The 24,347-nt window shown below is 41.1% G+C and overlaps 1 protein-coding gene across 5 annotated transcripts; it reads right to left on the minus strand.

The window, feature by feature from the left end:
• Nucleotides 1-180: 180 nt before the first annotated feature.
• Nucleotides 181-24,107, minus strand: PRKRA (protein activator of interferon induced protein kinase EIF2AK2). Of its 5 annotated transcripts, none has more exons than XM_084643273.1 (8): nt 24,089-24,107; nt 18,441-18,610; nt 10,144-10,225; nt 9,216-9,294; nt 6,272-6,389; nt 4,117-4,214; nt 2,726-2,900; nt 181-1,003 (listed from the first exon to the last, which is right to left on the minus strand). In XM_084643273.1, exons 2-8 carry the CDS (start codon nt 18,598-18,600, stop codon nt 846-848), a joined length of 870 nt encoding a protein of 289 aa, XP_084499399.1. In that variant the 5' UTR covers nt 18,601-18,610; nt 24,089-24,107; the 3' UTR covers nt 181-845. The 5 variants fall into 5 exon arrangements, with proteins under 5 accessions (XP_084499399.1, XP_084499397.1, XP_084499396.1 ...); XM_084643271.1 differs by lacking the exon at nt 24,089-24,107 and adding an exon at nt 23,925-24,078 and having other exon boundaries at nt 2,753-2,900; XM_084643270.1 differs by lacking the exon at nt 24,089-24,107 and adding an exon at nt 23,925-24,078.
• Between the last annotated feature and the right edge of the window lie 240 nt (nt 24,108-24,347).

Below are 24,347 nucleotides of genomic sequence, written 5' to 3' on the forward strand. Positions count from 1 at the left end.
CCCCTTCCCCCCCCCTCCCCCCACCTAGGAGCTGGATCTGCTGGATGCTTCTGGGGCACAGCCCAGTGTCACCTGGTCACCCTATGTATCCAACTTCTTGGAATGTGTGACTGAACTAGTAAAATAAGATGAGAAATACCAGTTACAGGAGTTAACCTTAATTTATTAAAGAACAGCTAATGACATTTATAGATATCTTTATTAAAAGAGGGCAGTAATGTTTCTGTAGCCATTACATTGCTTTCAAGTGCCAATCTCAGATAATGGGTTTAAAAGGCCACCATTCACTCAATGAAGTAAAAATAAAATGGGAACTTTCATAAAACACCATGCCCAACTTTTAAAGCATATAATCAGATACATTTCCATTGGGTTATAAATAGCAACAGAATATGCTCTTCAAAGGCCTGCCCTTGCAAGGAACAGACAATCCCCAATGCCCTTTGAAAACTATGGTGTTTGGGAGTACTCAGCACACTATAGGACTGGTCTTCCTATAGCTACCATCTTTGATGTCTGTGTTGTGTTCTCCAACTCTGGTATCAAATTTATAATTCTCCCTACAGGTTTTCCATAAGGGAGTGTTTATGCTTCAGTAAGTATGCAAGCAGTAATTTAATGTCCTCACTGCTTTACAATACTGAGAGCTAAATACTGTAAACCAATCCAAAATGAAAACCTTATGATAACTGACTCATTTCAAAGTAATGAATAATTAAAATGGTATTTGTGGAGTGACTTAAAAATAGCCCAAAATAAATTTGAACTACATATATGAGAACATCCAACTTTGGAAATATCTTTTAAGTTAAATCTTTAGCAGAAGATATTTTTCTATTTCAAGTTTATTTTCTTCCAGCCATGATCTTTAAATACTGTAATGCATTGTGAGCAGCGTCGTTGTGAGCATTGCCCCAAGAAATCCCAGTACCATGGCAAACTGTGACTGGATTGGTTGAGAGTTCAGCAAGACATTGGTACTGTCCATTCACACTCAGCTCCTCTGAAATCAAATAAGCAAACAATGATTAGCTCAACATTACGCCTTGTATAAGTTATTGCACAACTTCCCCTATTTCCCCCAAATTTTTCCAAGTGACATGTATTAAAATCACTTATACAACCACACTGACTTTTAGTCACTCATTACACAGAATTAATTTCCAAAACACTTATGGATGGAAAGTTTATGAAGGATAGGACAGAATGTCGACTATACTCTTGAATGATCCATCCACCTTTCTGTTCCTGCTGTGCAGCATGTATAGTTATTTTGCTAGTAACATTTGAAAGAATTATTGGAAATATTAACTGTGTAGGTGTCAAATATTTTGCAAAATTCTAACTTTTAGAATAGCAGCTGTGCTAGATACTTGTAAATTAGTTACTAGATATCACTAAAATGTGAGCTAAGATTTTAATCAATCTTACCCTGCATTATCAAAGCTAACACTTTTTGGTACCATCATAATTTCTTATTAATCAGGACATCTCTATTTGGAGGTTAAGAATAGTATGTACATTGCCAAGTGTCTGTCTAGTCCAGACTGCATATATGTTTTTCATCTTAATAATGCAATAAAAAAAGAGTGGTATTAGATACCACACAAGATTGTATCTACTTTTCCTAGTTACAAGGTTGTCACAACTCAAGTGGTGGTAACACAAGGGAGGAGGGAGAACATGAGATTTAAAAAGAGAAATGACAACCAGAATAACAGAAAGGAAGGGAAAATTTACAATTCCAGCTAGATTCCAAACTTCTGAAATCATAGTAAGTGGGGATGTGAAAGTCTTTGGCTCTTAAGTTCATAGCCATATATAGGGCTCAGTGTTTGTCATGGAGGTTGCGGAAGTCACAGATTCCGCTATCTCCATGATTTTTGCGGGGGCCAGTGTGGCTGACCCCAGGGCCACCCAAACATGTGGCTCCAGAGTCAGCTGGTCAGGTGGCCATGGGGACAGCTACCCCGGTCACTGCTAAAGTCACCCCGCAGCCAGACGCTGCAGCACTGGCCACTGCTCGGGCATCCCCGGGAAGCTAACCCTGGGGACTGCTTGAGAAGTGGCTGGTGCAGCTGGCTCCAGGAACTGCCTGAGCAGTGGTCCCTGGGTGGCTGGTGCAGCCGCTGCTGGCAGTCCCCAGGCAGCTGGAATAGCCACTTCCCTGGGCAGCCCCCAGCACGGAGCTCGGGCTGCCGGTGCAGCCACTACCAGAGGCAGTGCCCGGGCAGCTGGTGCAGTCACTGCCGGCAGTCCCAGCAGCTGGTGCCATGCCTGCCCTCCCCCACGCCCCAGCAGCAGTCCTGGCACCCCCCAGCAGTGACCCACTTAAGATTTAGTCATGGGTATTTTTAGTAAAATTCATGGACAGGTCACAGGCAATACACAAATTCACAGGCCCGTGACCTGTCCATGAATTTTACTAAAAATACCTGTGACTAAATCATAGCCTTAGCCATAAATAATGGAAAAATCTAGGCTTGGATGCCTCTGTAGTTATAGTAATTTAGGTTCCAATCAGACTCGTGGGCAAACCATGATTTCGGTAGAGCTGCATGTGAATTATATGCTCACATATATGAATTGCAGGCTTGGAGTCTTAGGGCAAAGTTTTCCTTTATGCTGTATGAGCAGAGCTGCCATTTAACATCACTGCATGTTTTGCTTAAGTGTGGCTCAGAGAGGAGGAATGTATCCTTCATGTATTACAATACTAACATACCTATATTCAAATATGTTATAACAAAACCTTGTTCTTCTGCAACTTCTCCAAGTAGTTGGACATAGTCTGTATTAGGAATACTGAGTGGACTTTTCTTCAGCAAGGTAATTTTTTCTTCAGATGAGTTCCTTAAGGCATCCCATGTGTATGCTAAATTATTTCCCATTTCATTTCCCTGAAAACATTTGAAGAGGGTTTAGATTTGTGTTTATATATTAATGCTGTTCAGCAACAAAAAAAAAAAAGCATGCAATATTCACTTTAATCTACAAAAACACAGAAAATGCAAACTTCCACACAGCACCTTTAGATAGTGTGTCAGTGATTCCCAGCTTTTTTGTTCAACTGCCCCAGTGATGGACTGGTGCCTGACTGCCCGCTATCCTATTCCTTATGCTATGTTTTGGCCTGATTACAACTGTCTTTCTTTTTGCCTGTGTTCTCCCTGTCTCCCATTCTTTATTTTTAATTTTTTCCCCTATATTTGCTCCTCTTCTCTCAACAAGCACACTTGGTGCCTTCTCCCTCTTTTCAGCCAACCTCAACTCTCCACTCCCTGTAAACTGGTCTGACCCTGTGTTCTATGCCTCTTGCATGGCTGCTTCCTCCACAGTGCCTGTTACAAGAAAGTGTGCAGACAATACCATTGAACGAAGTGATGTGTATTGCTGCTTGGGGAAAGCAAAGCATATGCAGCTGCCAGCAGCAGCTGCCTGATGGCCTCCTTGATACCCTAGATATGCCATGCAAATTTAGTGTGAACAAACCTAGTATATCCCAGAAGGTACACTTTAATAGGCCACCATGTCTTGTATTTTTATTATGTTTCCCAATCACTTAAGTGGGCAAATACTTATATTTCACCAGCATGCGTTGTCTGTGTCAAGGTATTATAATTTATTATTGTAGTAAACAAACAGATTCAAAAACACTACTCACTTATTTTACTTTTTGGACTTTATTTCCGCTCTCCCACTTTTTCAGATCCCTGCTCCCAGAACTCCCTTATGTTACTGGTCAAATAAAAATTATCCCTGTTTGATACCCTCATTTGACATTATGAAAAAGGATATCTACCTATAACATAGCTCTTTTTCTCCCTCCCAAAATAGCAGGATGGGTTATTTGAAGCCAATTAATAAGAGTAGCACAGAGAAAAATCCTACTTTTAACGGTGGCTGTCCTTATATAGTCTCTTCCACCAATGTCCTATTAATAATCTGATGCAAAATTTGGATGATAGCCCAGAGCTTTTGGGTCCATCTAGAAATAGGAACATGGCATAAAACTTTGTGATAATGAAAGTGTCTGACGATATTTTCTTAGTTTTGTCATTGTTTGAATTGTCTGACAGGATTTATGGCACTTACGCTGCTCTGCCCATTACTTACTAAGGAAATATTGATGCTATCTGGAGGGAACCTGTGGAATTTGGCAAGTAATTTTTCAGCAGCATTTCGCTTTGCTAGTTTCTTAGATGTCCCAGTCCCTGCATAAAGAAACAAAACCAAACAGTATTAACAAGAGAAAAATGCATGGAGGTGGACTTAGTGGCTCAGAGGACGGATAATTCATCTGTAGGTTGCTGGTTCAAATTTACCATAAACAGTAAAAAATAAATTGTTACTATCTGACTGCTGTTTGAAGGCTTATGTGAAATAAACTGACTTCAATCCTGTTGCTAGTGGACTAGCATTGGGGGCACATTGCTGCAACACTGAGTTCCTGAATTACTACAGCTTGTTGATTATCCAATCTGTAGATAAGCAGAAGTTGGTCTTTAGATGTGTTTGGGTTCCACAAATAGATTCACTATTATAAAACATTTTAAATAATATCTTGACACAAACACTCTTGCAGCTTACTCTTACTCACATTTTCCTTCTTTTGAAAGAATTGTAATACAACTGAAAGGTACTTAGTTAAGAGAACAGAAGCCTTCTATTAGTACTCAGAACAGGTAGAAGATGTGAAATTGTGCAAGTTTTCACACTGTTCTTCCAGAATAAGTCAGTTATAAACTGAAGGGATCACCTCCTGTAGTGAAAGAACACTTCAGTCTATAAGTCCAGTTAATCTGGGACACTCTGCCAATATTGGTGCTAGTTAATAATTGCAATGGTAATGGTTTTCTGATGGAGGATACCTGTTCACTAAGAACTAGACTAAAATCAACTCACTTCATGTAGACCACCAAAGAGACATCAGATAGCAACATTTTGATCATTAGCTACCTATTTAGGGGTTAAATGGGTGACCCAAATCATTGAGCAATCCACCTGACTTGAATTCAATCTGCAAGTCTCCCTGTAAATGCAATATTGTTAACCACTGATGGTTACAGGTATTCAGGTTCCTAGAGAATTTCTCTGATCTAGTCTTATGAAGTACACTAAGGAAACAGGGTTTAGAATGTATTTTATAGTAATTTAAAGAGCAGGATTCTCCCATAGACTCCATTAAAAGAAAGTAAACCTCCAATTTCTCAGCTGTAAGATAACACATTAAGCATTTAAAAACTTAGGGCCAGATACATTTATTTGCCTCTATCATTACTACTGAGCTTCAAAGCTGGAGGTTAATACCTGTTCTGAGGAGGAAGATTCAGTGTCTTGCACTAAGTATTTCAAACTGCTTCCTCTCCTCACCAACCCCTTCCCATAACTTCTCAAAGCCTAAATTCTATATCAGAATGTCACTAAGCACAACCAGGGAGTCCTCCCCTCCACCAAAAAATTACAAAACAATCTCATTTGAGGATGGGTTATTTGCAGCTAACCAAATGCTGGTCACTAGGTTGGAAAGGCTGGTCAAGAATAACTTTACAGTTACAAGTATAGAATTTGCTCAAGAGTTTACAAGGGAGTTAAGTACCAATGCAAAATGTTTGCAGGTTCTTCAACATACATAATGCATGAATGTCATTCAGCAAATACTTGTTGAAATAGAACTACTATGTATTTGCACAGTATGTTGCTAACTTCAAATGGAATATTTTACTTCAATACACTGGGAGGTATCATTCAACAATTTGTTGCATTGAGAAATGCTTTAGATGCAACATTTAAATAGCTTGATTTAAAGTCTTATGTACAAACACTATTTAGGATAACAGTGCAATGTATTCGCGCATTCTCTTGACAATTTCGAGGTAATAGGACAGAACTGTCATGCAGAATATCACTTATCCTAATATTTAAAAGCACTGCAAGTCTGTATTTTCAAAGTTAACACCATAGCTTCCAGCATTTTCAAGTTAAATAATAGAACATTTTTTTTAAAATGGTCTCTTCCTTAATGTTAGGGAACTGAAAATGTATCCTCACTGTCCAAAGGTTAATAGCAAATATTTTAAGAGTGCCAATGATGCATTTTGTATGTCATGAATTTGCTTTAAAAAAGAACCGATAGGTACAATATTAAGATTTTTAAATGGGGGGGAGGGAGGCCAACACTCACAATTCATTAGGAACTGCTATGGAAACTGACCACATTCTAAATTTGCTACGTTTTGTGTTGATTTTAAATATATATATATATATATACCAGTTTCTACAAACGTTTCTATTCTGCAAGTCATTGTAAACTCTCGCTTGTGAGGAGGCCCCGATTCATGTGCAAGTGAATATTCAGGAAGTCTCCATCCCTTCTGAACAGCCAGTTCCTAGAGAAACAGAAGTTAGACCTGACTAATAAAAAAAGATTCTGCTTTGTTCTGTCTCTAAACATCCCATTCAAACAGCTACCACCACTGCTTAGCAAAACTCATCGGTCCATATTTCAAACACATTTACTGCCATAACACTGAAAATATTTCAGTAATAGCTTGAAGAGCACAATATATTGATGTGGGAAAACACAAGGATATAAGTTACCTAAAAGGACACTTTTACCAGAAGTCAAAGTACTGTGTCCACACATCTATTCAGGGGACACCATCATAGGGCCTGATCACAATCAGCCACACTATCAGAGGCTCGTTCACCTGCACATCTACCAATGTGATATATGCCATCATGTGCCAGCAATGCCCCTCTGCCATGTACATTGGTCAGACTGAACAGTCTCTACGTAAAAGAATAAATGGACACAAATCAGATGTCAAGAATTATAACATTCAAAAACCAGTCGGAGAACACTTAGGTCTGTAATCAACTGACCAAAGAGATTGAAAAGTTGCAATTCTTCAAAAAAAACCTTTAAAAACAGACTCCAAGGAGAGACTGCTGAATTGGAATTAATTTGCAAACTGGATACAATTAAATTAGGCTTAAATAGAGACTAGGAGTGGATGGGTCATTACACAAAGTAAAACTATTTCCCCTTGCTTATTTCCACTCCCCACTGTTCCTCAGACGTTCTTGTCAACTGCTGGAAATGGCCCACCTTGATTATCACTACAAAAGGTGCCCCCCCCCACTCTCCTGCTGGTAATAGCTCACCTTAAGTGATCACTCTCTCCTTACAGTGTGTATGGTAACACCCATTGTTTCATGTTCTCTATGTATATAAATCTCCCCACTGTGTTTTCCACTGAATGCATCCGATGAAGTGAGCTGTAGCTCACGAAAGCTCATGCTCGAATAAATCTGTTAGTCTCTAAGGTGCCACAAGTACTCTGTTTCTTTTTACGAATACAGACTAACATGGCTGCTACTCTGAAACGTGTTCTGTTCTGGTATTTGCCAATACTAGCAGCACATGTAAAAAAACCCCAAAACACTAGTAAGTTACATTTTAAAGAGCTGTGTTAGCCTAAAACCCTGTCTAAAAATGAAAAGACATAGGGTGGTTTTGTAGGGTGTCTGATCCTCAGCACTCACACTTCAGGCTGGCAGGATTTAGAGTGCCATGTAAGAGAGATGGACCTGGTCCTGTTCAGAAAAGTTAAAAACCAGCTTGAATCTCAGCTGTTTAGTCAAACTTGAAACTTTAAGCCTTGACTAAGTGCCAATTCCTTCTTTAATCATTCTGAGCTATTAATTTCAATTCTTTTTATTTCATATTTTAATATGATTATCCAAATTATAGTACTGATTTGGCAAGGCCAGCCTGCTTAAAATAGAGAATCAATTAACAAAACTAGTGACTGAACATATCACATCATGCAATACTGTACCAACAGCATTAAAATAAAAACATAGCTCCAGAGTAATCATGCGGTCAGTGAGTTTTTCTTTTTGACCTGGTAGTAAGACATGCCTTTCAACTAAAGTTTCTATGTGTTATCTCTTGAAGAGCAGAATGGTACATAAACTGAATATTTTAAAGCAGGTGAAAGGGCTGTGAGTGTGTGTGAGAGAAAAACAATTTGACTACATTTATTTGTCTTTAAAAACAATGGTCAAGAAATGAGTCATCAAGGATTTATTCATTAATGAAAACTGTTGTTGTTAAGGGAAGTGCATGTCTTAAGCTAAGTTTTCTGTACCTTTCCACCTTAAATATGTCTATGGGGAAAAAATTAAACAAAAGCACCCAAATCTCATGTCCAGTAGGCGACTTTCAGGTTTTGATTCTTACTTACAACTAGTCATTGGTGAACCATGAGATTCTTCAGAGCCATGCAAGTAAACTTAGGTCAAAATACTGCAAACAGTTTCACTTAATATGAAACCCCGTCAAACTCAATGAGACTACTTATGCTTAAAGCACATGCAAAACTGTCTTCAGGGTTGGTGTCTGGGCTCAATCCCTCAAGGCATTGAGCACTCTAGCCCCAATCCAGCAAGGCATATGTGGCTGAGTACTTTGTTGGATTGGAGGCAGAGCACACAGCACTCTGTATTTAGACCTCCAGGGTTCACCCTACAGTGTTATAACTTTAGCACTTAGTATCACAGTTAATACACACATGCATTAAATGTTTCATATGAAAATGCCCAACAAAGCAGACATGAAACATTATTTAAATGGGAAGATTTTGTACATAACATTCTGTTCCCCTTCTTCCATAAACACTCTAAATTTCAGAAATACAGAACACCTTAAATTCATCAGAACACATTAAAAATAATCCTCTAAATATGTTGTCTATGGGTCTCCAATTTCAACCAGCTTTGTGAACATTTTAAAGAAAATCTTATAGGAAGCCAAATTTTCATGTCTAAATCTGTTCACACCATGTTTTTATTTTGACAGTATTAACTGGATTTAAGCATACTTATAACAGTAAAGTTAGTTACATACACATTTCATATTCTTACTACTGCTGGCTCTCTACATGCTTTCCTGCAGTGAACAAAATTAGTTGTTGCTCTTTTCTGACCTGTACTACTTGCTCTGGGCTGTCTATGCTGCTTTCTGTAACTACAAAAAAAAAAAAAAAAAAGTTCAAAAAGTAGCTAGCTGCTAGTTTAGTTTCTAAGAACCAGAATATATTTTAAATTCAGGCTTATCCAATATTCATTTCTTGTAAGGAACATTTTTATACACATACCTGAACTATATAGCATGATGGTCTTAAAATGCAAAAAAGGTTACATCTTACCTGTAATGTACCTATAGGATTGGTCTGATTTTGTGGTTGCTTTGGAGAATCTGGAACTATGGAGTCTGGCACTGAAAGACTAAAATAGTTTAACTTTTTTTTTTTTTTAAACTGAAAATTTTAAGTTAAAACTGCTTAAGAGGGACATAAATTAGGCACTAATCCATTAATAACCTATGCACCCAATCCTCTAAACACTAATGCATACACTTAATTTTACACGTGAGTAGTCCCATTGAAATCTTTGCATGATTAGTGTCCAAGGCTAAATCTCCATCTTCTCACGTGTGGAAAATACTATATCGTAATTATTTGAGATTTAAAACTTTAGAGCCAGATACACCTGATATTAATGTGTCCCCTGGCAACTTGTGGATATTTATTTTAAACATGTCATTTTCTCTCTTCCATGGCTGTGTGTGTCGGGGAGGGGAGGAGAACCACACAAATAGCGGATTGACCAGTTATTCAGAGAAAATAGTAAAAACTGAATATATATGCGGTGCCTTTTATTATTATTATTATTTATTATTATACTATAATCATGTAATTTTTTTGTTAAAGAATGTTTTTGATGTAAAAGCCACCTATATAAGTGCTTCAAATTATACAGTACACTATCATGCAACAGAAATAGCACCTGAAAAAATACATTAGCCCCACTTCATCTTAGACAGTTTCACTAGGAAAAGAATGAAATACAAGAATCCAGATTACAGAAAAGGTAACATTAGAAAGTTTGAGAGAGAGTCAGTTTTTAGACTTAAATTAGAAAAGACTTTCCTCAAAAAGAAAATGAAGTCTTCCAACTGCTGAACTGACAGTATTTTTTTATTTTATTTTTTTTGGTCTTCAGAGCTTCTTTGAATGCCATTTTTAGAGCAGCAATGAAATTTTGTGCAGTACAATACAGCAACACCTAACTCACCCAATACTTGGATTTCCTTTCAAAACATTCAAGGCAGCTTCTGCAGCTCTGTGTTTTGCAATCTTCTTGCTATGGCCTTCACCTGTATTAAAATAGACAATCTGATATCCCTAAAGCATGAGAGGCTGAGGGAATGTAGGGTGGGTTATACAGTATCAGAGGGAGACATGGGGGTGGGGGGAGAATAAGAGCAGAATTCTATATAACCAAAATAGAACACTCCTCTGGAATTGAACCCAGAAGTCCTGAGTCTGTATCCTTGGGTTGTCAGCAAATAGTTCTGAAACCCACTGGCACAGTGTTTCTCATCTCCCCCTAGTGGTAGTCCAGAGGATAACAGCATATTATTACATCAGTTGCTGCATTATCTCAAGTACTGTAGTCTGAACCCTCCTGATGAACTATGTGAAGACTATATGGTTCTATGTTACAGAATGTCTTAAGACTTTTAAAAAGAACCATCTAGTCTATGATCTTCCAAGAAACTACACTTAAACTTTACGGTTGCAAAGTCAAGTATTCAGAAGTCTGGAAACACCAGGATTAAGGTAGTTTGTGCATCCTTAATTCAGCGATCATGTGCATATGCATGGATCTGCAGCACAGAAACCCTGCCTCATTTGGTGCACTGCATGGATCTGCTCGGGGGATGAATCAGGGTTGTGTAATAATGGAGGCTGTTTGTAGCAGAAGCTGGAAAGTGTGTACCTATTGTGATTGCTGGGAAATGGCGGCCCTAACCCTGCCCTCAGTTAAAGGCCCTGCCTCTTATCTGGGAGAAACCAGTGAATCTGGGCCCCAAGTGTATACTGGGGACAACAAATGAAAAAACAGGGATGGGAGTGAAGATCAAAGGATGAAAATCCAGGAACTGGAAGGGGACACTGAACAGAGAACCCCAGACAGTGCCCACTGCTCCTCAAAGGCATCTAAGGAGTCAGTGGACACTGCCCAGAGCAGTGGCTCTCAACCTTTCCAGACTACTGTACCCCTTTCAGGAATCTGATTTGTCTTGCATATCCCAAGTTTCACCTCACTTAAACACTACTTGCTTAAAAAAATCAGACATAAAAATACACAAGTGTCACAGCACACTATTACTGAAAAATTGCTAGTGCTTTTTATGTAGCCTGTTGGAAAACTAGGCAAATATCTAGATGAGTTGATGTACCCCCTGGAAGGCCTCTGTGTACCCCTGGTTTAGAACCACTGGCCTAGAGGAACTCTGCCTGAAGACATGACTTCACAAGGAACTGGAAATAGTCCCCACAGTTGCAGAGCCCTGTCCAGATTCTTCCTCCTGATATGATGGATGGCAGTCTTGCCAGTACCAGGAAGTTCATAAGGAGGTCTTGCACCTTTGTGGGGCAATGGATGGGGTTTGCAAGGATCGGGAAGTGTGGGGACAAGTGCAGCCAGAACCTCTGTAACAGAGGAGAGGGGCTGCAATCTGACACGCCATATGTAGATGTGTGCCAGGCTCTCCCTATCACTGCAGACAGGACAGGTGTTGGGGGAGTTCATGAACTGCACCATCTACACGCCCATGCTTATGGCTTCATGGAGGAGCCACCAACTGCTATCCCTGGTAGGCCATGGACCAGAATGGAATATAGGCTGGACCACTAGGTTACCTCCTCTCCTCAGGTGGCAGCAAGTCCCACCACTTACTGTCAGGGAGGTAGGGTAGGGGTAGACATGAGGGCAATGAAATGGATAGTATGAAGCACAAGTGCATACACATATTTCCTTGGTATGGTTTGGAGGTGATACAGCTGAATGTCATTCAGCCAGCTCAGGTTGGGTGGGAGGCTCATGGGACAGGGGTCTGATGTCTAATTCTGGAGGGCCAGAGGTAAGCAGTGGGTAGGGAGCACCTACCTACAGGATCCACTCCAGGAAAGAGAGAAGTGGGAGGTAAGGCTGCCCTCACCTTCTGGAGCATATGATGGAGGACACACAGGGTAGGCAACCCCTGGCTGTCTGAGCACAATGGGGTCCACTCAGTCCCTCTGATGATAGTCCAGGAAGTCTCTCATTCTGGTGCCACCAACCTCCTGGAAATTGTGCAGTGAATGAGGCAGGGGACTGCAAGAAGAGAGATGATGATCTTCTGGTTATTCATGTTGAATGTCATCCCAGAGAACTAGATTCTATTCCTGCCTCTGCCACACTATTCCTTCAGGCTGCTGGGCAAGTCACTCAAACTAAAATTTTCCAAAGGGAGCCACTAATTGTATGCTCCTCATTTTTGAGAGCCCAACCTGAGACTCCTGGGGCCAGATCTGCAGAAGTGCCGAGCACTCACAAGTGAAGTCAATAGGGACTGTGCTTTGAATATACAAAGTGTCAAAAATGCTTAGTACTCTGAAATATCAGGCCTTAGGCATCTCAAGTTGAGCATCCAAAATTAGTGGACACTCTTGAAATCTTGACATTTTGTGCCTCAGTTCTGCCATCTGTGAAAAGAGGATAATATGACCACCTAATTTCATATGAGTGTTCTGAAGATCAATTCATTGTCTAAGAAGCATTCAGTTACCATAATGAAAGCATGATGTAAACACCCAAGAAGAAACTAACAACTTCTTATTTGGTGCATGGTTTAAATGGTATGTATTTAAGACCTGGGGTCACGTATTGACGAGGATACAGATAAATAATGAATAACTATGCTTCCACTGAAGTAGAGATCATATGGAAAGATATAACAGAGCATGTAATTTTCATAATGGCTGTGTACAAGGGGGCCAAATCAAAGATGCACAGGCAACTTTAATTCTGGAATTTCCTTGGCTTTTGAGTGCTTGACATTACAACCATAATATTCCTTTAATGTAACTATTTTGCATGTAATAAATCTATACGTAGTGTACTATCATGAAGGCAATAGATGTAGTTTAATCCAAACAGATTAATTTAACATTTATAGTTTCTTGTGGTTAGGTTTTTCAGAATCCTCAAACTAGCATGCAGCTATTGGAGCTTTTCCTTTCAGCCTGTGAACAAGGTAATATTTATCTTTGCCTTTTTACTGAACTTTCTGAAAATATCAAATCAGAATTAACAGCCTAAAACCGCACTGTTTTAATATTTTAACATGTGAAACTCAAAGTTTAAAAGCTTGCAGGGTAGATAAAAACCACTGCTTTTTAAAAAAAAAAATTAAAAAAATTGGATTTTTGATTTAAATCATAGGTTTTTGAGGAAAATACCATTTTATCAAAAAAATCTAAAGATAGATACATTAATAGCTCAAAGATATCTCATCATGGAATATGGATTATAAATTCTAATGCTATAGTATGATACAATATATTCATGTAATGTTTCAGAAAAGTTTTGTAAATGAGTTCCAGTAGTTCATGGATTAGGGACCCAATCTTATGGGGTTCCAGGGGCTTCTGTATAGATTATTTTGGTTAATCTATCTATCTACCCAATGGGACTCAGTGCTCAGTCTAAAAGATACCATCAGAGATGCTTAGTTTTGAAGTTGTCAAATTGTGGATTTGTGTCTCAAGAGATAAAATGCTTGTTAACAGCAAAAATGTTTTTAAATAAATAAAATATAGAGGTGAGAAATAACAGCCCTCAACCCTATTGTCCCTCTGCAAATTTGTGTACACAGAGTCAATCCCTTACCTCCCTCTAAAAGTGCGAAGTTTCAAAAAGTTCAATGAATAGAAGATTGTCCAGATCTATTCTGCCACCAACAAAGAGAAGAAGTCTGGAGATAAATGCAAGAAGGGAGGGACAGAGCCACTGGCCATTATCTTTGAAAACTCATGGCGATCGGGGGAAGTCCCGGACAACTGGAAAAAGGCTAATGTAGTGCCCATCTTTAAAAAAGGGAAGGAGGAGGATCCTGGGAACTACAGGCCAGTCAGCCTTATCTCAGTCCCTGGAAAAATCATGGAGCAGGTCCTCAAGGAATCAATTCTGAAGCTCTTAGAGGAGAGGAAAGTGATCAGGAACAGACAGCATGGATTCACCAAGGGCTAGTCATGCCCGACTAATCTAATTGCCTTCTATGACGAGATAACTGGCTCTGCGGATGAGGGGAAAGCAGTGGACGTGTTGTTCCTTGACTTTAGCAAAGCTTTTGACATGGTCTCCCACAGGATTCTTGCCAGCAAGTTAAAGAAGTATGGGCTGGATGAATGGACTATAAGGTGGATAGAAAGTTGTCTAGATTGTCAGGCTCAACGGGTAGTGATCAACGACTCCATGTCTAGTTGGCAGCTGGTATCAAGTGGAGTGCCCACAGGGTCGGTCCTCGGGCCGGTTTTGTTCAATATCTTCATTAATGATCGGGAGGATGGCGTGGATTTCACCCTCAGTAAGTTTGCAGATGACACTAAACTGGGAGGAGAGGTAGATACGCTGGAGGGTAGGGATAGGATACAGAGGGCCTTAGACAAATTAGAGGATTGGGCCAAAAGAAATCTGATGAGGTTCAACAAGGACAAATGCAGAGTCCTGCACTTAAGACGGAAGAATCCCATGCACCGCTACAGACTAGGGACCGAATGGCTCGGCAGCAGTTCTGCAGAAAAGGACCTAGGAGTTACAGTGGACGAGAAGCTGGATATGAGTCCAGAGTGTGCCGTTGGTTGCCAAGAAGGCCAATGGCATTTTGGGATGTATTAGTAGGGGCATTGCCAGCAGATCGAGGGACGTGATCGTTCCCCTCTATTCGACATTGGTGAGGCCTCATCTGGAGTACTGTGTCCAGTTTTGGGCCCCACACTACAAGAAGGATGTGGAAAAATTGGAAAACGTCCAGCGGAGGGCAACGAAAATGATTAGGGGACTGGAATACATGACTTATGAGAAGAGGCTGAGGGAACTGGGATTGTTTATTCTGCGGAAAAGAAGAATGAGGGGGGATTTGGTAGCTGCTTTCAACTACCTGAAAGGGGGTTCCAAAGAGGATGGATCTAGACTGCTCTCAGTGGTAGCAGATGATAGAACAAGGAGTGATGGTCTCAAGTTGCAGTGGGGGAGATTTAGGTTGGATATTAGGAAAAACTTTTTCACTAGGAGGGTGGTGAAACACTGGAATGCGTTATCTAGGGAGGTGGTGGAATCTCCTTCCTTAGAAGTTTTTAAGGTCTGGCTTGACAAAGCTCTGGCTGGGATGATTTAGTTGGGGATTGGTCCTGCTTTGAGCAGGGGGTTGGACTAGATGACCTCCTGAGGTCCATTCCAACCCTGAAATTCTATGACAGGCCGTAGAAACGAAAGTGAAACTGTTTGAGCAGCATATTCCAGAAGTTTTGAGGTCTTTCTCCGTGAAGCCTTTATTGATTTGAGATCTAGCATACTATTCTCTCACTAGAAGGGAAAACCTATAATGGCAGCAAGCCATAGAAGAGACCCAGTTTGGGGGATATTTTAATGAGTTCCTCTACCTGTGGGTAAGACAGGCATGTGTGCAAAATGCAAACAGCGCAACAAATAAATGCCTGGCCTAGTTGCCAGAATGAAACAACCTCAGAGGAAGCTGCGTTGAAGATGACGAAAGGAACATGTCTGAACATGCAGGATCTTCAGGTTGGTAAACTTTTTTTTATTTCATACTTTTTTCCTAAGGACTTCCAAAAATATAGTTGTTACTCCATGGTACTATCATTTTAGATGCAGTTGTGATAAAAAATAAATAGCTGAAATAGGCAGATCTTCCTTTTACAATTTCACCTTTAAAGTAGTATTGAGTGTCAGTGAATGCAATAAGACAAGGAGTACTTGTGGCACCTTAGAGACTAACCAATTTATTTGAGCATAAGCTTTCGTGAGCTACAGCTCACTTCATCGGAAGCTAACTCCTTTTCTTTTTGCGAATATAGACTAACACGGCTGCTACTCTGAAACCAGTGAATGCAATGAGTAATACTAAATGAGCAGTATGGTAATTAAATAACTGCACTGACTTATTTTGTTTAGGCAAATCCATCCTCAATATACAGGAATCTGAAGACTATCCACCTTCAAGATCACCATAATTTTCTATAGTTTCAGAGTTATCTGCCAATGATCGTGTTTCAGTCACCTCATGTATGTCACATAGCCACAGCATATCACCTGTAGCAAAAAGGAAAAAAAAACAACCCTCCATCACCCAGAAACAACCATAGATAAGTTTGTGATAAGACCTAGCAGATTACAAAAAGAGCTAACTGATGAAGAAAATTGCCTGGTTTGTTTATGCAACAAACTCTCCTTTCCGTATGATTGAGAACCCACACTTCATTAATGTAGTTCAGTCATTAAGACCAGGATAAAGTCCACCCGACAGAGCAGATGTCACCAGCAAATTGCTGCATAAAGGGTATGAAAGAGAAACTGAGCAGTGTGAAAAAAGGTCTAGAGGGTGAAATTGTTAACTTGAGTCTTGATGGGTGGAGCAATGTCCACAATTATCCTGTTGTATGTGCTTGTGTGACAACAGAAGAAGGGAATATCTTCCTCACAGAAATAATTGATACATCAGGAAATGCACACACACAGCAGAATACTTACAAGAAGTATCAGTAAAAGCTATAACAAACTGTGGGGAAAAAAATCCAAATGTCTAGTATGCAGCTTGGTCACAGACAATGCTGCAAATATATCCAAAATGAGAAGAAATTATTTAGAAGAGAGTGAAGAGAGTCCCAAGCTAATAACATACGGTTGCAGTGCTCATTTGATGCACCTCATTTATTTCAGTGTTCCAGAAATAAAGGCGAATGTTGTTGAAATTGCAAAATACTTCCATAACAACTACTTTGCAGCAGCTGCTCTGAAAGAAGTGGGAGGAACCAAGCTAACTCTCCCACAAGACGTGAGGGAACTCAGTAGTGGACTGTTTTGAGCACTATATCCAGAACTGGCCTAATCTGATGACAGTTTGTGAACAAAACTGTGAAAAAATCAATGACACTGTCACAGCCAAAGTTCTCAACACTGGGCTTAAGAGAAATGTTGAACACATGAGAGAGAAGGAACTGAGTGAGATCTTAAAAAGAGAAATATGCAATGACAGAGTTAAATTACAAGCATTAAAAAAACGAATGGGACAAGCACTATCTCCAGCTCATTTTCTTGCAAATATGCTCAATACTTGGTACCAGGGTCAAACTTTTAACGGCTGAAGAAGAGGAGTTGGCAATGACATGGACATCCAGCAATCATCCCTCCATAATGCCAACTATAATAAACTTCGGAGCTAAGGGTGAACCATTCAAGAAATATGTTTGCTGATGATGTTCTAAAGAAAGTCACACCAGTGAACTGGTGGAAGTCACTTAAGCACTTGGATTCAGAGACTGTTGAAGTGATAATCTCACTTTTAACAAAGGTAGCTTCTTCTGCTGGTGTAAAAAGACTATTTTCTTCTTTTGGACTAATTCATTCGAAACTGAAAAACGGTTTGGGACCTGATAAAGCAGGAAAGCTTTTTTTTTTCTTTTCCAGATTATGAACAAACAGGAAAGTGAAGGTAAAGACAACCGAGTTAGATACAGAACCAATATTTTAAGTTTCTCATGTTGACCTGGCTGACACAGTCTATTTAATTTTTTTTAAATATTTCATTTAACTATAAGTTAAATAATTTTAACAAAAACAAACCTGATTTTAAAAAACTTGAATGTTTAACTAAATTAAAAAATTCATATGCTTGTTTTGTTAAAATATTATGTTTGCTGTTTGAAGAAAAAAATCCAGAATACATAACGTTGTTGTTTTAGTTAAATAAAACAACTTAAATGTCTGTCTGGTGATGATCTCCTCCTAATACAGCATGGCAAGAAAATCCTCCAAATATTAATGATAGTTCACCTCCCAGTGTCTTACTTTTGGTAAATGAAATAACCAAACAATCATTCATTTTCTGATATAGCTGTAAAACTAATCTGAAAAGTTTTCAAAATTAATCACTTTAAAAATGTATAGTGTGTACCTTCTAAAAATGAAACATCTATCCCTGAGTTGTGAAGAATATGTATTAAGGTTATAACAACCAACAAGAATGCACTTTTATGTAGAAATCCATGATTAAATCGAGTCTTTCTGAGTAGTGATTTAAATAAAATCCACCCTGAAAGCTTGCCTTTTAGGCAAAGCTGTTAAAGTTTGGCAAGTACTGGAAGGAGCAAAAGCAAAGCATATTAACCAATTAAATAAATGAAATGGTCAAATCATAGAATTTTTTTTTTTTGTATTTTCTAATGAAAAACACATTGTAAGTACTTAAATTTTTTTTTAAACCACTGCCAACCACCATACCAAAGTGTAGTAACATTACAGACCTGTGCCCGTTATTTCACCTACTGTGACTTTAAAGGTGAAACTTGGAAGATGTACTTGTCCTTCAGCCTTCTCAAAGTTGTACTCAGGAGTGATACCAGCTTTCGTGCCATATTCATGTAACAACTGAATTGGTGTTTTCCCTGGTTTGGCAATAATCATTTCCTCCAAGCTACAAAGAAAAGAAGAAAATTTCCCGATGAATAATTTACAAAATAAAATAATTTAGAAGGGAAAACTGTATTTAGAGCTGGTCAAAAAAAATCTGAATCTTACTTAGTTTTTTCACTGAAACTTTGAGGAAATAATTGTAATACTTGGCTCTTGTGGCACTTTTCATCCACAGATCTCAAAGCACTTTACAAAAAAGGACAAGTATTGTTACATTGGGATGGGGAGACAGAGTTATAGGGAAGCAAAGTACTTGTCCAAGGTCCCATGGTAGACCAGGATAGAACCCAGTCTACTGAGTCCCAATGCAGCACCCTATTTACTAGGCCAATATTATCTCCCAAATTTCCATTTTTTTAAAATCAGTTCTAGCTCCTGTAAAAGGATAAAATTATATATTAAAAAAACCCTACCACCCACTAAAACTCAAATCTGGTTGTGGCAAAAATAGTTTAACGAATTCTCAGTTTGGTGGGCCTTGTATCCATTCATATATAGGAAGTTTGTTTTGCAGTATAGGAGGAAACAAGAACTGAGATGTAGGTAGGGGGAAAAGCTACCCAGAGGTCTGCGCTTAAACTTGTTTCAGAATGCGCAATAAGAGGCTTTAGGGATGGGTACCTGAGAACTAGAACAGCAAGAAAGGAAGAGTATTTTAGCTGCAGCAGAGAAAGGGAAAAGACTGCAGTGATTCTCAAACATTTTGGATTGGCAACCCTTTTCACACAGAAAGCTCTCTGAGTGCGACCCCTTATACTTAACGCTATTTTAAAGTGATATTTGTATGTTTGTTAATATCACTTTTCACAGCAGATTTACTAGCGCAGACTTCACAGTGAACTTGCTAGCTAGCTGGGAGGCTGTGAAAATTGATATTAATAAACATATAAATATCAGTTTTCACAGCAGACTTGCTAGCTAGCTGGGAGGCATGTACTTGCAACCCCTGAGGGGTCATGACCCCCAGTCTGAGAACTCTTGTGATTAGAGGAAAAACAAGTAGCTCAGACAGTCACAACGTGATTAAGCTAAACTAAGGTATGTCTGTATTTAGCATTTGGGAAAGACAGAAAAGTTAATTTACAAGCTGTTGTGGAGGAAAAAGCAACAGGATTTGGCAAAAGCTTTGCCTCGAACGTAGAGGGGACAGAGTTAGAGGGATATGTTGAAAACAAAAAACCCTGCAGTTTCTCAGTGTAGCCAGACAGACAGCCCCCCCCCCCCCCCCCTCAGACCAGCATTGCTGGAAACACAGGAGGAAGCAGGAACAGGGCACTTAACATATATTCCAGCACAGCCTTTGAAGCTGTGAAAGCACAGGTGTGCTGCTACACTGTGCCTCTGGGAGCAGATACGACGATTAAGCTCACAGCAGGCAGAGGCCCTGGGACAGACATGGCTCTTAGCCCCTACTAAATAGCGTGATGCACACACACCAACATCCTAGGTGGGAAAATATTTACCCTGATAAAAGAAATGTCCAGTAGTCGAAACTTATTGTTTCTCTCCTTTGCAAGTGTAAACTACTCTTGCGAAAGCTGGCGTCGCCCAGACAGACCAGCCTCAATTTGGCATAAGAAAGGAGAAAGAGAATAAAGGAGTACAGAGGTATAAGTAGGGGACCTACAGCACCATGATTTTTGAGTGCTTTTCACTATCTATCTGCTGGTCAGATAAGTGACAGCCTCCCAAGGCTTCTGCAGCTAAGAGGGTCCCTACGCCTTGTCCCTTATTCGTCTTTCCGCGGAATTGAGTGACCGATCCTGGCTTGGCACCGCTGGAATCGAGAGATGCAAGGAGGGTAAGAAGCACCCACACCTGATCGCCTACCTTTAGTGTACACATATTTTGAAATAGAGCTCCATACTTTGTTTTCTTTCTTTGGGATTGTGGCTTCAGTTTTGTAACTTGTTTGTGTGTGTAACATCTCTACATTTAAATAAGTAGGCACTAGCAATTTTGTAACCACATGATTAGAATCTAGCTTAATAAATTTTGGTAACCATTTATGCATAAGCCTGACTTGTTTTCTCTGGTTTACTGTAAAGCAGCCAACACAATTAAAGAACCTCAGCCGTTTTGGCTCTAAAGCCTGGCCATTAGGTGAGAGTACTAAGAGCCTAGCGTTGAGTTGTGCCGCCTCCACGGGGCAAACTCTTGGGGCACCTGTCAGTCAATCCTGGCTGCCCACTGCGAAGGAGCTCTGAGCTCTAGCAGTTAAAGTCACGGGTGTGGAGAGGCTCTTAGTGCTGCCATTGGGGCACCTGTCAGTCAGTATTGACTGCCCGCTGCGAAGGAGCTCTGAGCTCTAGCAGTTAAAGTCACGGGTGGTTAGGACCTTGGGGCACCCGTCAGCCTAGCCCGGGCTGCCCGCCGCGAAGGGACAGTGCGTCCTAGCGGTTAAAGTCACGGATGGTATAAACGGGCATAGCTGGCACCTCACCAAACATCCTTGGCCGTCGGCTAACACTCAGATTTACAAGACTTCCTATCTTAGTACCCAATAGACTACAAGTATTTAAAACCAAGCACATGTATGAAGTTTTTGCATCAGGAGAACCTACATGCATTTGTAGACTATTCAGAACTATCAGCTCTACATTGTAAAGCAAATTTAGTGCTCAAAGAGTACCAGATGGACAAATCAGGAGACTAGTAACAGCACTATTATAGTATGAGTAGTGACAGTGCAAAATTCTCTACAAAGTGCCATCCTATGTACCTCAGCTCTCTTCTAAAGAGGCTGCCTAAAATAAGAAGCGCACACAGACTCCGTGACGATTCAATATGCTGAAATTGCCAACAAGAATGTCATTCTGTAATACAGACCCCTATCAACAAGAAACCAGATGGACTCCAATTAGTTTACAGAGGTCTGTGAATGAATTTTGGTTGCTACTGAATTGCAGTGGATTCAAATCACTGACCACCTCGTGAAAGGCTCTTATTACCTCTGTTTCAAGACAGTTTGTCATTGTCCATTCAAGTTACAAAACATCAAATTGATCTCACTAGGTGATGAAAGAAAAGTTATTTTATGCTGAAAGCCTGCACTGACAATTGGAAGTGGTTTTCAGCTCTGATGGAAGCTGCATGCTATGAAACCAGAATACAGATTAGATAACAAACACTTCAAATATAGGATCATTCTTAAACACAGCAATAAAGAAGCATATATAATGTGATAGAAAACAATTTTTGTAGAGGATTTTTGTAGGCAACTGTTCTATTGGCTGATAGGAACAGGGGAAACAAAATATTTGCAAAGTAACATTATATTACAAGTAATTAACACTTCTGATCACCAAGACAACTGGGAATGGCTTCAGTTACAATATGGACAAGTGGTTGGATACGAAAGCACTTACTAATTCTCCACAGCAAAAAACCAATCATTGTTGAGGAGGATCTGAAGGTGACAGTTCCATAGTGGGTGCAAGCTCAATCTATCTCAAACTCACCAGGTTCAAAAGTTAACAATATCTGGATAGCTCAGGGGTGGCCAATGTGTGGCTCCAGAGCCGCATGCGGCTCTTCAGAAGTTAATATGCGGCTCCTGCTAGGAGCCAACTCTGGGGAAAAAATGGTGGGTGTTCAGGTGTACCAAAGGATAAATACCCCAACATCAGAGGTGCAGCTCTAAAATTAATCTCGATGCTGATCTCAACCTATCTTTGTGAGTCTGTTTTCTTGACGCTCAAACATGTGAAATCCAAGCACCGATCCATTTTGACAGACAGCCACTTAAGAGAACTGCTGCGTGTGAGCACAACTGCATACAAACCAAACTTCAAGGGAACTGTTGAAAGCAAGGATTGCCAGAAGTCCCACTAAATAAAAGATTAAGTTATCATTAACTATACATTATAAATGTATCCATAAATATACATTATGAACTTATATAATGATGTGTGTGTGTGTATATATACACACACACACATATATACATATATAATCGTTACATATTACTGTAGTTCTTTGGTAATGTACATTGGTAAATTCTGGCTCCTTCTCTGGCTTAGGTTGGCCATCCCGGGAAGCTTTTCTCCAACAAAAGCCTAGCTATTTCAGGAACTGGTGTTTTAGGCCAGGACTAATCACATGCCTAAAATCAAACATGTGCATTTGTAGGATCATGGTACACAAACATTGTCCTTGTCAGGCTTGGAACATGGCCTAGACTTTTTTCTCCCCCCTCCCTATATTATTTATTTTGCTACACCACTAGAATAACAGAACATTATGCTGTTGGAAGTATCATGAAACAATGTACCATGGCACTGTTTGAAAGATGGGCTGTTGGACACCTAAATACTTCTAAGGATCAGGATCTTTCTTGCTGGGGGTGGGGGTGATTACTGTCTCTCCACCTATAAGTCCACCACTTCTGGTTTGAACTGGAAAGGTCCATGAAGGTGCTGGGCCTTGTTTAGCAGCTGTCACATTCTTCCATGAAGGTTTCCGATGAAGTGAGCTGTAGCTCACGAAAGCTCATGCTCAAATAAATTGATTAGTCTCTAAGGTGCCACAAGTACTCCTTTTCTTTTTCCATGAAGGTGGCTCCTTTTCAAGGATGTGGAGTCCTGCTTACATCCGCTAACCACGCTAACTTTACAGGTTTCAGAGTAACAGCTGTGTTAGTCTGTATTCGCAAAAAGAAAAGGAGGACTTGTGGCACCTTAGAGACTAACCAAACGCTTATGCTCAAATAAATTGGTTAGTCTCTAAGGTGCCACAAGTACTCCTTTTCTTTTTGCTAACTTTACACTGACATGACTGAGAGGGATCGTCAACAGGGAGCTGAGTTTAAGGGCTATTGAGCCTGCCTCTAACGGCATCACTCTACCTCCCAGGGTAAGGGACTGAGCCTCAGGGGCTGGCGGGCGCCTCAGGAAGGCAGGCAGGCGGGCCGGCCGAGAGCGGGCTGGGGCAGCATCTACACTTGCAGCCCCCCTGGGGGGTGGGGCTAAACTCAGGCCCAGGCTGCGCTGAGAGCCGGCGGGGGTAAAGGCCCCGCGCCGGAACCAGGCCGAAGGGCGGGACGCAGCTGGCCGCTCCCTGGGGGCGACAGGGCTCACGCGGGGCAATCCGCGGCCCGCCTAAGGCTGCGGCCTCCGGCAGGGACCGCCGTTTTCCCCGCTCGCTCCGCGGTGAGGCGACGGGCTGGGTCTGCCGGGCCCCAGCGAAAATGGGGCGGGGGCACGAGCCCGGCCGGTCCCACCCCCGCAGGCAGCAGTTGGCCGCGGCCGCTCGCGCGCCTGTGGGGAGTGGGAGAGGTGTCCCTAGTTACCCACAATGCCCCACTGGGCCCTGACCTGCGGGGCTCGTCCTCCGCCTGCGGGCTCTGCTGGGTCGCGGCCGGGAAGCTCTCCTGAGACATGGCCGGGCCGCCGGCCGCCTCCGCCTCCCAGCGAAGCGCGTCCCCCTAGTCGGCGTGTTGTGAGGGCGGGGACGCGCTGGCAGGGCGGGGCGGCGCTACCTGCAGTTCCTGCTCGGCAGAGCCCCCGCTGTCTCCCGCTGCGGTGCCCGGCACCTCCCCGGAGGACGACAGTCCTTCCTGCCCGCCCCCTCCGCGGAGTGCACCCTATGGGGCCGGAGGGGATGGGCCCGGCCCTGGCGGAGCGCACCCTGTGTGGCCTGGCGAGTGATGCACAAACCCGCAGAAATCCCGGAGGGGAGAGTAATGCGCCCCCCCCCCGCAGTCCCCTACACACCCATGGGGCAGAGTGGGAAGCCCT

The sequence above is a fragment of the Lepidochelys olivacea genome (assembly GCF_965140295.1).
Source record: "Lepidochelys olivacea isolate rLepOli2 genome assembly, chromosome: 11".
NCBI classification, from domain to species: Eukaryota; Metazoa; Chordata; order Testudines; family Cheloniidae; genus Lepidochelys; species Lepidochelys olivacea.